At 49.7% G+C, this 21,164-nt stretch overlaps 1 protein-coding gene across 2 annotated transcripts in view; it reads left to right on the top strand.

Annotated features, from left to right (window-relative positions):
* The window catches only part of PRKX (protein kinase X-linked), a 51,916-nt gene extending 34,620 nt beyond the window's left edge, over nt 1-17,296 (top strand). The window contains exons 4-9 of one of the 2 annotated variants that reach the window (XR_006267422.1): nt 6,541-6,660; nt 10,517-10,612; nt 12,318-12,375; nt 14,113-14,189; nt 15,699-15,848; nt 16,840-17,296. Coding sequence is in view for 1 of the 2 variants with exons in the window: in XM_043458141.1 (XP_043314076.1) it covers nt 6,541-6,660; nt 10,517-10,612; nt 12,318-12,379; nt 14,113-14,189; nt 15,699-15,824 (481 nt within the window). In the remaining variant the exon portion in view is untranslated. Of the gene's footprint in view, nt 1-6,540; nt 6,661-10,516; nt 10,613-12,317; nt 12,380-14,112; nt 14,190-15,698; nt 15,849-16,839 lie in introns of both variants that reach the window. The other variant, XM_043458141.1, reaches the window with a different exon arrangement.
* Nucleotides 17,297-21,164: the final 3,868 nt, after the last annotated feature.

Raw genomic sequence — 21,164 nt, 5'->3', positions numbered from 1 at the left:
GTCCTAGAGGAAATTAATCCTGAATAGTCATTGGAGATGAGTCCTGTATGTTCATTGGAAGGACTGATGCTGAAGCTGAAACTCCAATGCTCTGGCCACATGATGTGAAGAACTGACTCACTGGAGAAGACGCTGATGCTGGGAAAGATTGAGGGCAGGAGGAGAAGCGGACGACAGAGGATGAGATGGTCGGATGGCATCTCCCACTCGATGACATGAGTTTGGGCAAGCTTAGGAGTTGGTGAGGGACAGGGAAGCCTGGAGTGCTGCAGTCCATGGGATCGCAAAGAGTCGGACACGACTGAGCGACTGAACTGAGCTGATTTACATTAAATAACTCACATCTGATGGCTTTTAGACGGGGGCCATCCTGGGGTTACTTTTTCTGATGCAGTTAAAAGTCAATGTCATCTTCCCCTATAGAATTTAATCACCTAACATGGCTAAGAATAAAATGGGGTGGTTTGTGTCTCAGCTGGGAAAGAATCCGCCTGCAGTGCGGGAGACCTGGGTTCAATCCCTGGGTTGGGAAGATCCCCTGGAGAAGGAAAAGGCTACCCACTCCAGTATTCTGGCCTGGAGAATCCCATGGACTGTATAGTCCACGGGGTCACAAAGTTGGACACAGCTGAGTGATTTTCACTTTCAGTTTATGTAGAAGCGTGCAGGTAGCTTTAAACACTGGTTTTATTCTATGATAGTGGTGATGCCACCTATTGGCAGTGTTGGGTATAAAGTCCACCCTTTAAAAAAAAAAATTATTCTTTTTGGCTGTACTGGGCCTCCATTGCTGTACTTAGGTGGTTCAGCTGGTAAAGAATCTGCCTGCAATGCAGGAGACCCCGGTTCAATTCCTGGGTCGGGAACTTCTGCTGGAGAAGGGATAGGTTACCCACCAGTATTCTTGGGCTTCCCTGGTCGCTCAGCTGGTAGAGAATCCACCTGCCATGCGGGAGAACTGGGTTCCATCTCTGGATCAGGAAGATCTCCTGGAGGAGAGCATGGCAACCCACTCCAGTGTCCTTGCCTGCAGAATCCCATGGACAGAAGGAGCCTGGCGGGCTGCAGTCCATGGGGTCGCAAAGAGTCGGACACGACTGAGCAGATTACACAGGTCTTTCTCTAGTGGCGAGCAGGGCCCCTCTCTGGTTGTGATCCGTGGGCTTCTCCTGCAGTGGCTTCTCCCGTAGTGGAGGGCGGGCTCTAGAGCGGGCTGGCTCACGATGGCACACGGGCTTTTCACTGCCCTGAGTGATGTGCGATCTTCCTGGACCAGGGATGGGACCCAGGGGACAAAGCAAGGAATCAGGGGTGATGATTACCTGTGACCACCCCCACTGGTGGATTCCCAATCTCTGAACTTCCAGGGAAGGCCAGTTTTTTTTTTTTTAAATCAATTAATTAATTTTACCTTTAAAATTTTAATTAATTTATTTGTTTTTGCTTCTACCAGTTTATTGATACCAGCCCATCTCCCTGAATCGCCATGCACGCACGCTTAGTCAGGTAACCCCATGGACTGCAGCCCGCCAGGCTCCTTTGTCCGTGGACTTTTCCAGGCAGGATTACTGGAGCGGGAGCCCATTTCCTTCTCCACAATTGATTTTTTAATTGAAGGACAATTGCTTTACAGAATTTCGTTCTTCTAAATTTATGTATTTTTAGTTGAAGGATAATACTCTATAGTCTTGTGTTGGTGTCTACCAAACATCCACACGAATGTCCTTTTTTTTTTTTCCAAAGTCATTTTGTTTGTTTGGACGCCTGATGCCAACAAACTGTCAGTAAAATGCTTCACAGATGTGCTGGGTGATAACTTTGCCCGACCATCACCGGTTCCCAGCTGAGAAATCTGTGGTTCTGAGAGGTGAGACGGTCTGCCCACATCCCCACAGTTGCCAAGCGAGAGTGCTTTATGAGTTTCTGGTTAAGTTTATTTCCCTTACCAAGAGCCTCTGTTAATGGAAGCACCTCAGAGGGGCAGTGAGGCATGAAGTGCTGCTACGGGGACCACTCGTATGCCTTGGACTTGTGTTTTTGCCCATTTCTAGCAGATCGGATTGAGTGTGCTGTAGGTTAGGTTGTGGTCACCCCTGTGTTCCCTTGCGTTGCTTATCTCATTTGTGAAATGAGAGTTATTCCTACTGTGTAGGGTGACAGGTAAGGATGGATGGATCTGCTCATTGGAAAGTCTTTCCTAAAAACAGTTCCAATCAGGTAGTGAACATCAACTAGAAAGCCAGTGCTTCTGAGTTTATCACGTCCACCCTCACGACACCAACATCATCTCCATAATTGTCACCGTCACTTTCATCACTGTTCCCAGCATCATCAGCATCAGTACCATTATCAATATCACCACCATCATCACCATCAACATCACCACCATCATGTCAATATCACCACCATCATCACCGTCAACATCACCACCATCATGTCAATATCATCACCATCATCATATCAATATCACCATCAACATCACCACCATCATTATCGTCACCACCATCGCATCAATATTACCACCATCGTCACCGTCAACATCACCACCATCATGTCAACCACCAACATGGTTATATCAGTATAACCATCATCATGTCAATATCACCACCATCATGTCAATATTAGCAGCATCATCATTAATATCACCATCAACATCACCACCACCACCATCGTCACCACCATCATCACATCAATATCACCACCGTCATCACTGTCTACATCACCACCATCATGTCAATATCAGCATCAACATCACCACCATCATGTCAGTATCAGCATCAACATCACCACCATCATGTCAGTATCAGCATCAACATCACCACCATCATGTCAGTATCAGCATCAACATCACCACCATCATGTCAGTATCAGCATCAACATCACCACCATCATGTCAGTATCAGCATCAACATCACCACCATCATGTCAGTATCAGCATCAACATCACCACCATCATGTCAGTATCAGCATCAACATCACCACCATCATGTCAGTATCAGCATCAACATCACCACCATCATGTCAGGATCAGCATCAACACCACCACCATCATGTCAGGATCACCACCATCAACATCACCACCATCATATCAATATCACCGCCATCATCACCATCAAGGTCACCACCACCATCACCATCAACATCACCACCATCAATATCGTCACCCCCGTCATCATGACCACCATCGTGATCACTCTCCTTTGCTGTGGACTGCATTTATGTTCCTCCAGAATTCCTGTCTTAAAGCTCTATCCCCACCCCCATTGTGGCTTTATTTGGAGATAGTCTTGTTGCCAGGGAAATTAAGGTCAGGTGACGTCACGGCAGTGCGGTCTTAAAACTACAGGACGTGTGACCCTGTGAGATGTTTATTACCACCCCCAGTTCTGGAAGTCCACGATCAGCCTGCTGGCTGACCTGAGTTCCTGAGGCTGGTCTCTTTCCGGCTCATCCTCACCGTGTCCTCCCGTGGTAAAGAGAAATCTCTGTCCGCCTCCCTCTTCTAACAGGGACATGAGTCACGGGCTTAGTCCCAGTCTTCTCTTGATTACATCTTGCAAGACCCTGTTCCAAGCAAGATCACATTCACGGGTACCAGGCTTTCGTTAGGACTTTGTGGTTGAACACAGCTCATCCCAGTATGGCTGCCATGGTGGGCACTTGGGAATATGAACGTAGCACCAGCTGGACATCTGTTTTCCAGGGCAACGTCTCTCTCCTTGGATAACAGCCTCCTACCCCGTGAATGTGTTAGCGCTTATTCGTGTCCGACTCTTTGAGACCCCGCGGACTGTAGCCCCGCCAGGCTCCTCTGTCCATGGGATTCTCCAGGCAAGAATACTAGAGTGTGTTGTCATTTCATTCCCCATGGACTGTAGCCCGCCAGGCTCCTCTGTCCGTGGGATTCTCCAGGCAAGAATACTGGAGTGGGTTGCCATGCCCTCCTCCAGGGCATCTTCCTCACCCAGGGATCGAACCCGGGTCTCCTGCATTGCAGGCAGATTCTTTAATGTTTGAGCCGCCCAGGAAGCCCCCTGTCGTAGTGGAAATGCTAACACAGAGAAAAGTAACACCGGTGGGTATCACCTTGCCTTCTCTCCACGAGCTGAGTGAGTGAAAAAGAGAACACCAGAGCATCGATAATTCACAGCCTGGACCAGCACTTTTCCACCAGCATCGAAAGCTGTTTCTGTCGTTGGCTTTCCATATTTCCTGCAGTCAGAAGCTTGTTTCTATCGGTGTATGCGTCTGTGCCCAAGAGGATTGGGAAAAGTTTTTAAGTATAAAGAGAATTCTCTTAAGAAGACAAATCTTCCTGCTTTTCAGTAACTGCTACGAACGTGGGTGTACGCAAGTCTGTTCAACTCCCAGGTTTCTGTTTTCCTTAGGGATATTAACTGAAGACTGACATTTCTGGGCCTTTTGGAAATTCTGTTGTAACGTTTCACGGAACTGCAATACTGCTTCGAGATGTAAAGTTTTAAGAAATTTTGCTGCATTTTGGAGCTCTTTAAAGAAAATGTATGCCTCTCTAGCTCCCAGGAAGCTTGGAGCCTTTTTGGAAAAAGGTTTTGCTTCAAACAGATATGGAGAAGGAAATGGTAACCCACTCCAGTATTCTTGCCTGGAAAAGTCCATGGACGGGGAAGCCTGGCGGGCTGCAGTTCGTGGGGTTACATGACTGAGCATGTGTGCCTGAGGTTGGAGGGAGATGGGTTGGTAGCAATAAACTGTTAGAACTAAAAAAAGGAAAAAGGTGTCAGGCTACCTGAGTCTACTTGGAAAACTGCTAAGTCATACAGCCTTCGATGTGTGGGCCCCTCACCTGAGGTTGCCGCCAGACAGAGACTCAGCTTTCCGCCTGTAAGCGGAGACACGGGTATACTTACCTGCTACCGCCTCCAGCTGCTCTGGACCTCACAGCTGAGCCCCGGGCTTGCAGCTGTATTCAGGCAACCTTGGATGTGCCCCCCAGGCTGGAAATAGAGCACAAATGGGATTGGACAGCAGAACTAAAGAATTCAGTGAGTCAAAGCGACAAGGTGATGATAGTGGGTTTTTTGTTTTTTTTTTTTTAAAAAAAAGCTTGCTGGTGCAGGAGAATTTAGGAGACCGTTTCTCTGCTGGGTCTGTCTTTGCTGGTTGGATCTCCAGCTTTCAGCCCAATGTGCTGTGTTGTTGTTCAGCCGCTGAGTCTTGTCCGACTCTTTGTGACCCCACGGACTGCAGCACGCCAGGCCTCCCTGTCCATCACCAACTCCCAGAGTTTACTCAAACTCATGTCCATCGAGTCGGTGATGCCATCCAGCCATCTCATCCTCTGCTGTCCCCTTCTCCTCCCGCCTTCAGTCTTTCCCAGCATCAGGGTCTTCTCCCTGCTGTCCTCTAGGTGGGGCCAAAAGCTAACTTTTCTGCAGATCTCAGCTCATCTGGGGGAGAAAATCCTTTCTAAAGTTCTCAGCCCCGTTTCTACCGCAAACATCCCAGAGCCCCTTAACCTGAGGATTTTTAAAAGCCGCTGCCGATACTGGCGGGACAGTGAACCCACAAAAGGTCAGCACACACTTCAGACCTTTTGCAGAGAGGGCAGAAAAGATACTTCACTGATGTTTTGCTTTTCCTCTCGGAGAAGAGAGCCAGGTCGTTTATTTATAAAGCAGACATACGGGTTCCTGACAGTCACTTCCAGGCACAGCGGGCTTCATGAGTCGGTGGCTTGAATCTTTTTTCATATCGTTTTATGGGGAATCAGGACTGTGAGGGTTTTGCTTCTGAGCAGTGAAGGGGATCACCAAGAACAACACACGGCTGTGATAACAGGACTGTGACTTCGAGTCTGTTTTGCTTAATGAGTGTTTATAAAAGGAAGCAGGGCTTTCCTGGTGGCTCAGACTGTGAAGAATACCTGCCAATGCAGGAGACCTGGGTTTGATCCCTGGGTCAGGAAGATCCCCTGGGGAAGGGAACAGCCACCTACTCCAGTATTCCTACCTGGAGATTTCCAGGGACAGGGGCGCCTGGTGGGCTACAGTCCACAGGGTCACAAAGAGTTGGACGCGACTGAGTGACATTCATCATTTCGTCATGATCATAAAAGGAAGAGATAGTCAGGGGAGACAAGGTTACTGTCTTTATGTATGGGGTAGGATAAAGACAAGGACCTGCTGGACAGCACAGGGAACTCTGCTCAATGTCACGTGGCAGCCGGGATGGAAGGGGAGTTTGGGGGAGAGGGGATACATGTATGTGTATGTGTGGCCGAGTCCATTCACTGCCCACCTGAAACCATCACAGACAGCATTGTTCATAGGCTATATGCCAACACAAAGTGAAAGTTAAAAACCTTCAATTGGAAAAGAAGTGTTTATAAAAGGAAAGAAGTCACAGAGAACAGTGTTGCCATGTTTATCTCCGGGGCTGGGGTCTTAGGTCTCTGCGTAGGTTACTTCAGTGACGTAACCTCCCCGCTCCTGAGATGCACGCGTCGGCCAATCACAGCTGAGTTCTGTGGACACCCACCTCCCTCTTCTCTTCCCACAGGACGTGGACCCTCTGCGGGACCCCCGAGTACCTGGCCCCCGAGGTCATTCAGAGCAAGGGCCACGGCCGAGCGGTGGACTGGTGGGCGCTCGGCATCCTGATATTCGAGATGCTGTCGGGGTGAGTACCGCTTGCGTGGGGAAGATGCCTGCGGCTCCCTGCCCTGTTCGCTTGTTCTGGGGGGGCTCAGCCCCCGGGATTTGATGCAAGGGGGTCAGCGGACGGACATACTTGGAGTGGCGTCTTCCGACAGTTTCCCACTGTGGGTGATGATGCTATGAATGACCATTCGGCTTGCTTTCAAAAGAGGAAACAGCAGGAGCTGGGAGGACCAGCAGGGCACGTCTGGTGCGATCTTTTGTCTCAAAGTGTCCCTGTCTGCCGTGAACATGTGATTCATTACCCACCCATCACTGTGGAGTGATCCCCAGAGCTGGGTGTGATGTTAGCCGCTCAGTCGTGTCCAACTCTTGGAAACCCCATGGACTGCTGCCCGCCAGGCTCCTCTGTCTTGGGATTCCCCAGGCAAGAACACTGGAGTGGGTTGCCGTGCCTCCTCCAGGGGGTCTTCCCGACCCAGGGATGGAACCCAAGTCTCCTGCATTGCACGCAGATTCTTTGCCATCTGAGCTAGCAGGGAAGCCCCGAGCTGGGTAGCGGGCGTGTGGATAAAGAAATCCTCTTCAGGACGTTCGGAAGGAACAGTGTTCCAGAAAGGAAAGAGTGTGTTCTTTCCTGAAAACCCCAAATGTGCCTCGGGGGATGTTTGGAATTCCATTGACCTCCCCGGTCCAGATTCCGGAGAGAGGCACCCTATATCAGCATGATTAACCACTCAAGTCTGGCATTGCTGTGAGGTGTTGCTAGGAATTCCATGAGGCGGTAAAGAATCTGCCTGCCAGGGCAGGAGAAGAAAGAGATGGGTTCGATCCCTGGGTCGGGAAGATCCCCTTGGGGAAGGGGAATGGCAGCCTGCTCCAGTATTCTGGCCTGGAGAATCCCATGGACAGCGGAGCCTGGCGGGGCTACAGTCCATGGGGTCACAAAGAGTCAGATACGACTGAGCCCGCACGCACACCGTTTCCCCACAGGGCAGACAGCACAAGCATCTTCCCCGCAGATGTCCGTGGACCCGATGCTTCCTGGCATCCTGCGCTCACCAGGCTCTTTTGTTGGACGCTGTGCTTGGCGGGCAGGTGGGGCGGCCCGCCCAGGTCTCTCCTCCCCGCCTGCCCCTCCTCCATCCCCTTGCCCTTCCCCAGTTCTTCTTTCTCTCTCTCTCTGCTCAGACGCCTCTGTAGTCAATCACATAGACCAAAAAAAGCCCTTCCGTGCACCGCAGCCCAGGAAGTCCCGGTCAGAAACAGAAGGCTGAAAGGCATTCCCTACGCTACCAGAAATGCAAGATGTTAAAGAAACGTGAAATGTAAAAAGAAATGTAAAATGGTACATCTTTCTGCACCTGTGCGTGATCGGTGTTCCACCCGTGTCCCAGCAGCGGGTGGGTGTGTTCCTTCTTGACTGTTTCTGACCAGCAGAGGGTAGCGTTGCCCAACCGTTGAATCCCAGCGGCCGGAGCACTTTTACTAGAAATGACTTGCTGTGTCTTCTCTTTTGTCTCTATTATTATGGGGGAAAAAAAATACTGTCGTTTCACGGAATATAATAATATGGAACGTCGTAGCAAAGATCATGTTGGAATATAGTATACGATTGGAACGTATGTTGTTGGAAGATAATGGCATATTATTACAACATATGGGGCTTCCCTGGTGGTTCAGACGGTAAAGAATCTGCCTGCCATGTGGGAGACCGGGGTTCGATCCCTGGGTCAGGAAGATCCCCTGGAGAAGGGAATGGCAACCCCACTCCAGTATTCCTGCCCGGAGAATCCCACGGACATAGGAGCCTGGCGGGCTACAGTCCATGGGGTCTGTAGCCACCAGGAACGTTGAGGTAGGTCAAAGATGTCTATAAAAAAAAAGATCATGGATAGATGATGGGGGGAAGAAAACGGCAAAATTGGCATGTATTTTTTTGTGTGTGGCGGGGGGAGGTGGTTAGATACTCTGAGGCATGTGGGATGTTCCCGGGTCAGGGCTCGGACCCGTGTCTCCTGAGTTGGCAGGCAGAGTGTTTACCGCTGACCCACCAGGGAGGCCCTGATGTGCATTTTTTAAAAAGAACGTTTGTTTGGCTGAATTGGGGGTCAGCTGTCAGTTGCAGCCCGCCGGCTCTTTCATGGTGGCCTGCAGACCCTCAAGTTGTGTTGCTTGGACACTGTGGATCCAGCACATCAGGCTCACTTCATCATGGTCTTAGATCCTCGACCAGAGATGGAACCGGCGTCGTCCGTGTCGTGAGGCAGATTCTCAACCACTGGACCGCCAGCAAAGTTCCTGGCCGTGCATTTTTCTAAGATGAACTGCTGGAGCCTGCCTTCGTGGGGCAGTACAGGCGGTCCCTCTGTCTACAGCTCGCCACAGCTGACTCCCTGCCCGCTTTATTAAGACCTTCGCCATGTTGTCAAGTAACTATCCTCCAGTTATAGTCAATTAAAAAAAAATACTTAGAAGGAGGCTTCCCTGGCAGTCCAGTGGTTAAGACGCCGAGCTTCCACTGTGAGATACGTGGGTTTGATCCCCGGTCAGGGAAGTGTTACCCCGTATCCCATGTCGTGCAGCCAGTAAGTAAAGAAAATTGGCGAAAAAAAATTGGAAGGTTTCTGTTGGGTTAAAGATAGACGTTTGAAGATACTTTCAAATCTGGGCGGGCGTCCCTGATTGCTCAGTTGGTAAAGAATCCGCCTGCAATGCAGGAGACCTGGGTTCCATCCCTGGGTCGGGACGATCCCGTGGAGAAGGGAAAGGATACCCACTCCAGTATTCTGGCCTGGAGAATCCCATGGACTGTAGTAGTCCTTGGGGTCACAAAGAGTTGGACACGACCGAGTGAATAAACACACACGTTGGATCTGGGCACCGTCTTTGGCCGCTTTCTGCACTCCGACGTCTCAGATATGCGTTCCTTCTGCTTTTTCTCTCCGGCTGGATCTGTGGGCGCTCCCTCGTGATGAGTTTTTTCCGCTCATTAAAGCTACTGCTAGAATACCTCTCCCATGACGGTGGCGTGTCACGCCAGCTCCCTCGGAGCTCCGTATGCCGCGTTCTCCGGGAGCCCGTGGAGGAATATATGACGCGTTTTCTCCCGGGCCCGCTTCTTCATGGAGACCGTCCCGCGGCGTGTGCTCATTCAGAGCCTCCACTCAGGGCAGGAACACCAACCCCCCCGGCCACTGTTGGAACCGGCTTCTGGCTCACGGGCGGAGGCCCGACTCAGGGGTTTGTTCACTCAAAGGCGTTCACACTCAGCGAGGACTGGGTGTCTCTGGGCCTGAGTAGGTTCGAGATCCACGGAAGCTGCTTACTCTAGAAGCGCAGCTGGCCGGGCTAGTTGTAGTTAAGAGACCGTCGTGGGCTTCCCAGGTGGGCTCAGGGGTGAGGACCTTGCCTGCCAAGAGAGGAGACGCAGGTTGGATCCCTGGGCTTGGGAAGATTCCCCCGGAGGAGGAAATGGCAGCCCACTCTGGTGTTCTGGCCTGGAGCATCCCATGGACAGAGGAGCCTGGTGGGCCTACAGTCCACGGGGTTGCAGAGAGGCGGACGCACCTCAGTGACCAAACAGCCGTCAGCGAGTGGCCACACAGCTGGTCACAAAGGCTCATCGTGGTCATTGCATTTTCTACATTTGCCTGCCCTCTGCTGTTGGGACAGAGTGCTCCGCGCTTGGCCCCTGGGAACCATGCCTTCATAGCTGGCCCTGAGTCATCCGTGACTCCCGGGTGAGAGAGGAAAGTGCACACGGAAAAATAGAATTCTCTTCTGCCCATGCCAGGTGGAAGGAGCCATCCATATAAAGCCTGGGGCTGTTCCCCCCACTGGCCGCTAAAAATAAGCCGTTTCTATGTTTCTAACAGGTTTCCTCCGTTTTTCGATGACAACGCCTTTGGCATTTATCAGAAGATTCTTGCTGGCAAGATAGACTTCCCCAGACATTTGGAGTTCACTGTCAAGTAAGTCAGCCGTCTTCTCCGGTCAGTGGGGGCGTTTATTTCTAAAGCCCCTGAGAAACGGCCCAGTGGAGGCGTCCTTGGAGGGATGACACCTCACCTCTCCATGAGTCGCAGCCGTATTTTACATCTTTTGAGATAACGGGTGTGTGTATCATTAGCAAATAAAGGTCGTTCATCATCATATTGAATAAGGAAGCAGTTCTGTTATTCGAGAAGAAGGGCCTTGTTCCTCCCAGCAAGCTTGGCGGCTGGTGCAGGCGTCCACGACTTTGCCTGCTAAGTCGCTGTAGTCGCGTCCGACTCTTGGCGACCCCATGGACTGCAGCCCGCCAGGCTCCTCTGTCCGTGGGATTCTTTCTCCCGGCGAGAATACTGGAGTGGGTTTTCATGCCTTCCTCCAGGGGGTCTTCCCGATCCAGGGATCGAACCCGGGTCTCTGCATCTCCTGCACTGGCGGGCAGATTTTATACTGCTGAGCCGCCGGGGAAGCCCTTGTATGATGTGTAAGTACTGTGAGTGATTACGTTACTTAAATAGAATTTTTAAGGGGGAAATAGAAGGAAATGATTTCTTGAAACACGCTGTGACGTAACTGTGTTGAATCCTCGTCTGCTGTGTGAATACAGGCTTCTCTGTCCTTCTGGGTTCTGATTTTTTGTTGTTGTTGTTCACTTGCTCCGTCGTGTCCGACTCGTTGGGACCCCATGAACCGCAGCACACCAGGCCTCCCTGTCCATCACCAACTCCCAGAGTCCACCCAAACTCATGTCCGTCGAGTCGGTGATGCCATCCAACCATCTCATCCTCTGTCGTCCCCTTCTCCTCCTGCCTTCAATCTTTCCCAGCATCAGGGTCTTTTCTAATGAGTCAGCTCTTTGCATCAGGTGGTCAAAATATTGGCGATTCAGCTTCAGCATCAGTCCTTCCGGTGAATATTCAGGGTTGATGTCCAGTGAGTCAGTATTCTGATATCATCGGCTATTTAGAAGGAAAATCTCTGTGACCCAGCACACACAAAAATACTTCCGTTGCTTCTGGGAAGGCAAGGACGTCCAGACAGGAATCCCACAGATAAGTAGACCCACCAGGCAAAGCGTGATGACTGATTTTGGTAAAATCACATGTTGTGTAGTTGGCCGGGGTTGGCCTGGCAGGTATATTTGAAATGAAGGTCAGACATCCCCAGGGCAGACAGAGTTTCTTCTGCTCATGTTCAAAGGCTGTTTGTCTCTACGTTGATTTGATCAACCTCTGTACCTTAGCTGGGTTGCAGCTCTGCATCGCATAAATTGTTTAGGTTGTCTAGGAACAGATAATGGTGAGAAAGGGGCTTCGCAGGTGGAGCTAGCGGTAAAGAACCCGCCTGCCCATTCACGAGACACAAGAGACGCGGGTTCGACCCCTGAGTTGGGGAAGATCCCCTGGAGAAGGGAATGGCAACCCACTCCAGTGTTCTTGCCTGGAGACTCCCACGGACGGAGGGGCCTGGCGGGCTGCAGTCCACGGGGTCGCAGAGAGTCAGACACGACTGAAGTGACTTAGCAGTCAAGAGTGGTGAGAAAGGAGCGCCAGAAGATGTTTAGCCAACGTGCAGACCGACCCGCTGGGCGGGTGTCCCTGCCAAACTGGATTTTATTGCTATTGACCTGCTGTGTTCCCACATTTCAATGTTTCTCTGTGTCTGTCTCCTTCCCCTCTGAAACAGAGACCTCATCAAGAAACTGCTTGTTACCGACAGGACAAAAAGACTGGGAAACATGAAGGTCAGTATTTGCGTCCGCATATGTGGAACGGTAGGGGCTTCCTACTCGATATTTGTAGTGAAAAGTCTGCCTGCCACTGCAGGAGACGTAAGAGACGCGGGTTCCATCCCTGGGTTGGGAAGAGCCGCTGGAGCAGGAAATGGCAACTCACTCCAGTATTCTTGCCTGGAGACTCCCCACGGACACAGGAGCCTGGCGGGCTGCAGTCCTCGGGGGTTGCGGAGAGTCGGACATGGCTGAGCATCTCAGCACGCATTAAGTGGTACTCACTTTAAATGCCTCTCATCTGACTTCAGACATGTCAACAACGGCAGAACAGTCTTGCCCGTTCCTTGGCCAGATTTCAGATTTGATTCACCCAGAATCAGGTCTCCACATCCCTGCAAAGAAGCCAGTGGCTCAGCAGTGATCTATAAGCTAACTAATCATCGCTTTCTTTATTTACTTATGTTTATTTTTTCTTTTTTAATTTTCATTGATGGATAATTGCTTTACGATATCACGTTGGTTTTTCTGCCACACACCAGCCCGAGGCCGCCATGGGGATACCTATGTCCCCTCCCCCTTGAATCTCCCTCTTGTGATTCACATAGCACATGGTTTACCCCTTTATATCCGACAAGTCGGACGGCTTTTGTGCTGTGTTTGCAAAATGGTGCACCAGTCACCACCGTTTTAAAGAGCAGGCTCGTTGCTTCCAAAAGAAGCCAGTACCCTGTAGCTGCCACTTCTCTGAGGTTTGCAGACTTCCCTGATGGTCCGGTGGTTAAGACTCCAGGCTTCCGCTGCAGGCAGCCCGCTTCCAACCCCTTGGCTGGGGAATCAAAATCCCACACGCTGCAAGGTCTTGAGGAAAAAAAAAAAAAAACCCATCTCTCAAGTGAGACATCCTCAGTTTGCATCGTAGTCACGTGGCTTAATCTCTGGGCAGTGGTGAGCAGATGACATTACTTTATGAACCTCATTTTATGTGTTTGGAAAAGTAGCTCAGGTGGTGAAGCTTCTGCCTGCCAATGCAGGAGACCCGGGTTCGATCCCTGGGTCAGGAGGATCCCCTGGAGGAGGAAATGGCAACCCACTCCAGTGTTCTTGCCTACACAATCCCTATGGACAGAGGAGCCTGGCAGGGCTACAGTCCATGGGGTCACAAAGAGTCAGATACGGTTGAGGGCCTAACACACACACACACACACATAATGAGCCACAGCTTCAGCTGAAGGAAATGTCAAGGTGAAAATCCCACTTCACGTTGGGAGGGCCTGGACCATAGTTACGCTTTGGTCTTTGTGGTCCAGAGCTCTATACGCGTGAACACCATGTTGTCGTTTAATTGCTCAGTCGTGTCCGACTCTTTGCAACCCCGTGGACTGTGGCCCGCCAGGCTCCTCTGTCCGTGGGGTTCTCCAGGCAGGAATACTGGAGTGGGTTGCCATTTCCTTCTCCAGGGGAGCTTCCCGACCCAGGGATGGAACCCACGTGTCCTGCGTTGGCAGGCGGGTTCTTTTACTGAGCCAGCAGGTAAGCCTTGAACACCATGACTGAATTTCTGTCTGTAATGAAGAAAAGCATATAATGACGCTCAGATGCCTTCACTGGCAGTTTTCTCCGGGGACAGTGGCTCAAGCCCTAGCGAACCCGTGTTTCCCTCTGTGTGGAATCGTACGGCGCCTCTCTGTGACACGGGCTTTCCTGTCCTGCCGGCCTTCTCTGCGCTGATGACGGGTGTTCCTTTTGCAGAACGGAGCCGAGACGTCAAACAGCACCGGTGGTTCCGGCTCGTGGACTGGGGCGCGGTCCCCGAAAGGAAGCTGAAGGTACGACCAGACGTCAGTCGGCCGGCTGGTACCCGGGGAGGCCTCAGGCTCTCCTGAGTGCAAACTCGGGCTCTGAGTCTGTGGCTCAATTCCTTGGGATGAATACCTAATGGAGTGATTCAAATCGTTACTAAGTTCACACTGTTGAGGGAAGACCTTGGCTGAAGAGTCGCGGGCTTCCCTGGAGGCTCAGTTGGTAAAGAGACCTCCTGTGATGCATAAGTCCCGGGTTCAATCCCTGGGTCAGGAAGATTCCCCTGGAGAAGGGACTGATAAACCACTCCAGTCTTCTTGCCTGGAGAATCCCATGGACAGAGGAGCCTGGCGGGCTGCAGTCCATGGAGTGGCGAAGAGTCTTAAAAGAACCATCTCTACCTTAATTGAAAAATTACAAAACAAAAGATATACCAAGGTCAGTGGTTACAGTAAAGATCAGTGGTCCCAGTTCAACCCAACAAGTCTAATCATAAAGTTTGAAATGTGAGAATTATCAGAATTAACAGAGCAAGAAGTGCGACAGTGTTGTTGGAGACAGGACGCAGATAGACTTGCTCGATGTTCAGTTTCTGCAAAGCTTCAACTTGCAAAAGACGCAGTATGTGCAAAGTGCAATGGAATGAGGCGTGCCGAAATGTAACAACTTCCTGGGGCAGACTTGCCCCATGCTAGATTTCTGCAAAACTTTGATTACATTTTTTTAAAAAAAGGGAGTATGTATGTGTGTGTGTGGGCGTGTGTGTGTGCGCAAGCTTAATCACTGAGTCCTGTCCGACTCTTTGCAACCCCATGGACTGTAGCCCACCAGGCTCCTCTGTCCATGGGGATTCTCCAGGCGAGAATACTGGAGTGGGTTGCCATTTCCTCCTCCGGGGGATCTTCCTGATCCAGGGATGGAACCCACGTCTCCCGTATGGCAGGTGGATTCTTTACAGGGTGAGCCACTGGGAATCCCAAGAACACTGGAGTGGGTAGCCTATGCTTTCTCCTGGGGTTTTTCCCGACCCAGGAATCGAACCAGCATCTCTTGCATTGCAGGCGGATTCTTTACTAGCTGAGCTATAAAGTGCAATAAAACTAGGCGTGCCTGAACGTAGCAAGCTTCCTGGTGCAGGCTGTCTCCTTGCAAGGTTTCTGCAAAACTTTGATTTATTCAAAAAAAAAAGCAAACATACATAGTATCTGTATAGTGCAATAAAACTAGGCGTGCCTGAATGTAACAACTTCCTGGTGCAGGCTTGATCCATGCAAAGGTTTCTGCAAAGCTTTGATTAAAAACAAAACAAAACAAATATAGTATGTTAAAAGTGCCATAAAAAAACTCGGGCTTGCCTGGACGTTAACAACTTCCTGGTACAGACTGGCAATGTTTCTGCAAAGCTTTGATTTGTTTAAAAAAAAAAAAACAGTATCTGCAAAGTGCAGTCACACTGAAGCGTGGCTGAATGTAAGATCACCTGGTGAGCACAGTTCCCCTCTGACCACGGCGCTGTGTCTTTGCTGGTCCCTCAGCCCCCCATCGTCCCCAAGCTGTGCGGTGAAGACGATACTTCCAACTTCGAAGCGTATCCCGAGAACGACTGGGCTTCTGCCCCGCCCGTGTCAGAGAAAGAGCTGGATGTCTTCAAGAATTTCTGAGCTCGGGACTCCCCCGCCTGGAAGGTAGATCTGTATTTTATGTATTGATTTTTGCAATATCAAGGCCTCTTTTATTTCATTCACTCATTCTATCACTTGAAAGTATGTCAAAGTGTAAGTCGATCAGTTGTGTCTGACTCTGTGTGGCCCCGTGGACCGTAGCCCACCACGCTCCTCCATCCGTGGGATTCTCCAGCAAGAATACTGGGGTGGGTTGTCATTTCCTCCTCCAGGGGAATCTTCCCAACCCAGGGATCGAACCTGCATCTCCTGCATTGGCAGGCGGATTCCTTACCATCTGAGCCACCCAGGAAGCCCTGTATCAGTTGAATTCTGTTTATTTTTAAATTTCTTATATAGTTTTTTTTTTTTTTTTTTTACATATACATGTATTTCTTCTTTCTCAAATTCCTTTCCCATATAGGTTATTAGCAAGTACTGACCAGAGTTCCCTGTGCTAGAACAGTGGGTCTTGGTGGGTTGAAGCACACTTAGATTGTGAGTCTGGGCCCCTGTAGATTTTCTTCGTCACAGAATGTTTTGTCTGATGGTGAGGTCCTATGGCAAGGTACCAGGAAACTGGGACCCACTTTTGTTTCTGTCATGAATCTCTTTTCAAATTGTGGACGAACTCGGGCTAGTTCTATGGAACCTCGAGAGCCCACCTTTAAAAAAACCCTTTCAATTTTACTTCATCCGGCGTTCTCGTTCCGTAGAATTCAGGCTTGGGGGTCTTTGCCATAAGAGCGTGAAAGGCATCTTTGGCTTCTTCTGCGCTACCGTTGTTTGTTGTTACTGTTGAGATGACAGATGTTCCCCGGGTGTTTTGGAAACTTAACAAAATCCAGACTTCCCTGGCAGTCCCGTGGGTTAAGACTCCCTGCTTCCAGTGATGCACGTTCGATCCTTGATTGGGGAAAGAAGACCCCCTGTGCTACACAGGGTAAGCAGAAGATAAAAAAGAATAAACATTTAGAATAAAAGTAACCAAGCCCTTTGTTTTATTTCATGCCAGACACAGGGTGATCTGAGCCTGCCGGGACACACAGTGGCCCCCGCCATGGGTCAGGGTCGGCCCCCATGGCCAGCCCGAGGAAGCATCTTCTTCTTGGAGGAAGGATATTTCCACCTTTGTATATGCCCGGATGTGTATAAAGAGATTGCAGAGCTGTTGACGTTCGTGGCCCTGGAATTATTTAATCTACTGGAAATCGACTGCACAGTAGGACACTTTGAACATTTCATTTGGTTGTAGGTTTTCTGCTTTTTAGCCCTGTGTGTTCCTACTGGAATATCTTGGTTTCGTTTTTTTTTTGTTTTTCCCTCATAGACTTGACTTTTTATGTTTGAGCTGAACTTGTTCAGATTTAACCACAAATTGTGTGTGTGTGTGTGTGTGTGCGTTTGCTCATGTCTGTGTATAAAAAAGGCGGTATGCTTGGAGCTCAGAAATTGTGTAGTGATGTACATGTTCCTACTTTCCAGAGATAATATTTATGTTTCAGATTTTTTCTTTCTTTTTTTTTTAATGAATCTGTTCTCTTGCCGGACACAATTTTAAAAGTTATGATATATGCATTTTGTATCATCTTATATGCATTTTATGGTTATATCCTGTAACGGTCTGTATCCAGTATGTTTAGTGGTTTATGTTTGGCAGCCTGGGGTCTTGAAACCAGAATGCAAAGGAAGGAGATGTGAGTTTGAATTTTACTGCAAGACTAAGCCACTGACCGCAAATGCTTTTCGAGGAATTTTGTCTGTGGCGTTAAAAAAAATTTCAGACTCTGTAGGGAGATGGCTAGCTGTTCGTATTCCAGGTTCAATTCCTGGACCAAACGTGCATCTCCTGACATGGAAGAGTCTCTTTTCAGCATTGGCTCGAGGAACTTAAAGCACATGTTTTCCTTTTCCCCTTTGGTTTTGGGAAAAGCAAGGAACGGCAGGGACACGATGGAGCCGTTTGACCCTTCCTCAGTTCTGCTTGCTTTCACTTCTCCTCCTCAGCGTTCGCTGTGTTTCTGGTTTCACAGATACACCGGGCCTGTGCCGAACAAGCCTGGGGGAAGCTTTCCTTTTCCCTTTGGACCCAAGGGGCCGGGGGGGGGGGGGTGCGACCGTGGACCCTGTGGATCACGAACGCTAGGTATTGAGCGTGTTGCTGTGGGCGAGGGTTGCTGTTGACGTTTGCGTCCCCCCAGGAGCAGGGCTTGGTCAGAGGCGCCTCACTCCATGCCTTCTTAACCCTCCTCTTTTCCTTATGCTTTCTGATGCTGAGCTTTGCTGTGAAAGACACCTAAGTGGGCCGTGCTTCTTCTGTCGACTCAGCTGGAAAGACAAGCGTGGCTCGGACCCGTTGTGTAAAATCCGGTCGTAGGGTCCAGCCAGGCCCTTGCCCGGCGGAGGTCTGTGCGTTTAAGCAGTCGGTTCTCGAGCCTTCAGTGGCTGCGGGGGATCGCCCACTGGACCTCCGAGACCCCCCGTCCCCCGAGGCCCTGCACCCTCGCTTTCCCCGTGCGGAGAGGTTCCGTTCCTCGGCCCACAGGGTTGCAGGCGGAGTGTGCCCTCGGGATGTGTTGCTGCAAAGCGTTGGGTGCGCCCTCAGCTCTCAGCTGCTCAGGTCTCTGCAACTCAGGTATCCTTGGGTGACCTGGTCAGTTCTTTGCTGTCGACACTGTTTTTTCCTGTGCTGGGGGCCGGAACGCTGTGTCTTTCTCAGCTTTTCCTTCCCACGCTTCTGCAGGCACACCTAGGGGTGTGGAGAGCTGCTGTTTGGGAAAGTCATAACAGTTTTTTTTTAACGTAGCACAAATGTCAGGGGACATACACGTGTATGTCAGATTTGACCAGTTGCACCCTGAAGAATGGATGCTTTTGAACTGTGGTGTTGGAAAAGACTCTTGAGAGTCCCCTGGACTTGCAAGGAGATCCAACCAGTCCATCCTAAAGGAATCCAACCCTGAATATTCATTGGAAGGACTGATGCTGAAGCTGAAGCTCCAATACTTTGGCCACCTGATGGCGCAGAGCTGAGTCATTGGAGACCTTGATGCTGGGAAAGATTGAAGGCAGGAGGAGAAGGGGACGACAGAGGATGAGATGGTTGGATGGCATCACCGACTCAATGGACATGAGTCTGAGTAAGCTCCAGGAATTGGTGATGGACAGGGAGGCCTGGCGTGCCGCGGTCCACAGGGTCGCAAAGAGTCGGACACAACCGAGCGACTGAACAGCAAGAAGCAACTCCTGGATCAGAAGACAAGGGGTGTGTGTGCTTGAAGGAGATACGAAGGGAAATGACACCTATAAAAGCTTTGAGCCGAAGGTGCTAAATCACCCCCTTCTCGTAAATGACCTCGTCTTCAAAGAGCAGTCCATTCCGTAGGCAAGAGTGAGTCCAAGATTTAAGTAAAATAAACCTTACAATGGGCAACTCATTAAAAATTTACTTTCAAACGGTGCACTTGGACAGATGTTCCCGGAGAGCTGTTATTTTGAGTCTGTGCTTGCCCATCACCGCGCTCTTTGGATTCAACGGTGAGCCAGCTGGGACTAAAATTTTATCATGCCATTTCTGAGCTATTACGTCGTTGAATGTTAGAAGGTTAAATGAGCAGCGGGAACCTGCACAGAGATAGAGACCCATGAGGAAAAGCATTAAGTCTTGTGTCCTCTGACTGTAAAAATAAATGACTGTTATTTGGAGCCTTATGCTTAAGAAAATACAAAATAAATGAAACACCTTTCTTGAACACAATACAAAAGTTGTAAATACAGACATTGATCCCGATGCATATTTTTTTGGCTTGCTTCTTCCTGTCCAGGTTGTAATTTATGAGATGAAAATAGCACAAGAACGCATGAAAATGCGTTGCCTTAATTTTGAAGAACTATGCAGGGCAAACAAAGGTTCAAATACCATGGATGGCTCGCTGCTTTATAAAACCATGGTCGTTGACCCTCAGCCATGCAAAGCAGATTGGAAAGGAAGAGGAATTCCAACACTGCCAGATGGGGTTTACCTCACCTTTGACACCCCTGGTGCCCATTTAGTCGTCGAGAGCTTCATGTGCTGGTGCCTGGGCCGTAAATTAAATGGTCTGACATCATGCAATGCTGGGCGTGATCAAAATGAGTCTTAAAGACATGGACGGCTCGCCGTATACAACCAGAAAATCGTTCACTCCCTGGAGGCATTCTGTGATGTTGGAGTCTTGGATCAAAAGTAATCAGGGTGTGCTAGGTTTTGAAGAAAGTTCACGGCCACCGTGACAACATTCCGAACCGGAAAAGGAGAGATCTGTTTTTTGTTTGCTGCCATTTGACAAGTTGGCAATATCTCCTTAAATGACAATACTCTATAAGAAGTCTTGGGACTCCCCCCACCCCATCCCTGGTGGACAAGTGGTTAAGACTTCACCTTCCAATGTTGAGGGGGGCGGGGTGTGAGTTCAATCCCTGGTCGGGGGAGCTGAGATGCCACATGCCTTACTGTCAGAAAGCCAAAAATATAAAGCAGAAGCAATGTCACAAATTCAGTTAAGACTTTAAAAATGGCCCTTATCGTCCCCCCCTCCCGAAAAAAAATTCTTATAAAGTCTTTAGGAAATGCATTGATTTCAAGAGGTGGATCGGGGTGGGTCTTGGTTTCCTCAGGGAAAAAATAAAGCCAGCCTGCTTTGGAGAGCCATCTGTGAAAATGCAGAAGGAGATAAAATGCTAGCCAGTCGTCACGGCATATGACCCGTGGTCCCGGCAGTTGGGATATCCCACTCAGCAGTGATGTATCATTGGCCAGCAGTGGAAAAACAAATAAAAAACACAAAAACCATGATTTCTGCTGGCGATTTGTCAAAATATGCAAAGGAAAAAAAAAAACAACAAAAAAAACCAGTAACAGATAACCGGCGTGCACGTCACCCCATCACGATGCTTTAAAACTCCTCCCAGTCTTGCTCCTGGAGCAGGTTTGGCATCACCTATTTTTCACCGTCTCTTTCCTTCTCTCCACCTGTACATCAAGACCAACCTGCCACCCGTCCGAGTCAGCAGAAGCACCAGGCGGTTGAGTGATATGATAGGCACCCCCCTCCGGGGGAGCCCTGAAGGCTGCATTTACTCCTCATCGTAACAACAGAATCTTTGGTGTAGCTTCAGCTGCAGGAAGGATTGGAATTGTATTTTTTTTTTTTGGTCCCTAGCCCTTTGATTTTGCATCACAAAATTGACTGCATCATGTAAGTCTTTCCGTCGCTCCCGATTGAGATTAAAATGAGGTGCCTGTCTTGTTCTTTTTTTTTTTTCTTCCCGTGGCCCCTCTGCCTGGCGCGTATTCTGTAC

The sequence above is a fragment of the Cervus canadensis genome, chromosome X (assembly GCF_019320065.1).
Source record: "Cervus canadensis isolate Bull #8, Minnesota chromosome X, ASM1932006v1, whole genome shotgun sequence".
NCBI lineage: Eukaryota > Metazoa > Chordata > Mammalia > Artiodactyla > Cervidae > Cervus > Cervus canadensis.
Note: the sequence above shows the minus strand (reverse complement) of the source record. Positions and strands in the feature narration are given on the sequence as shown.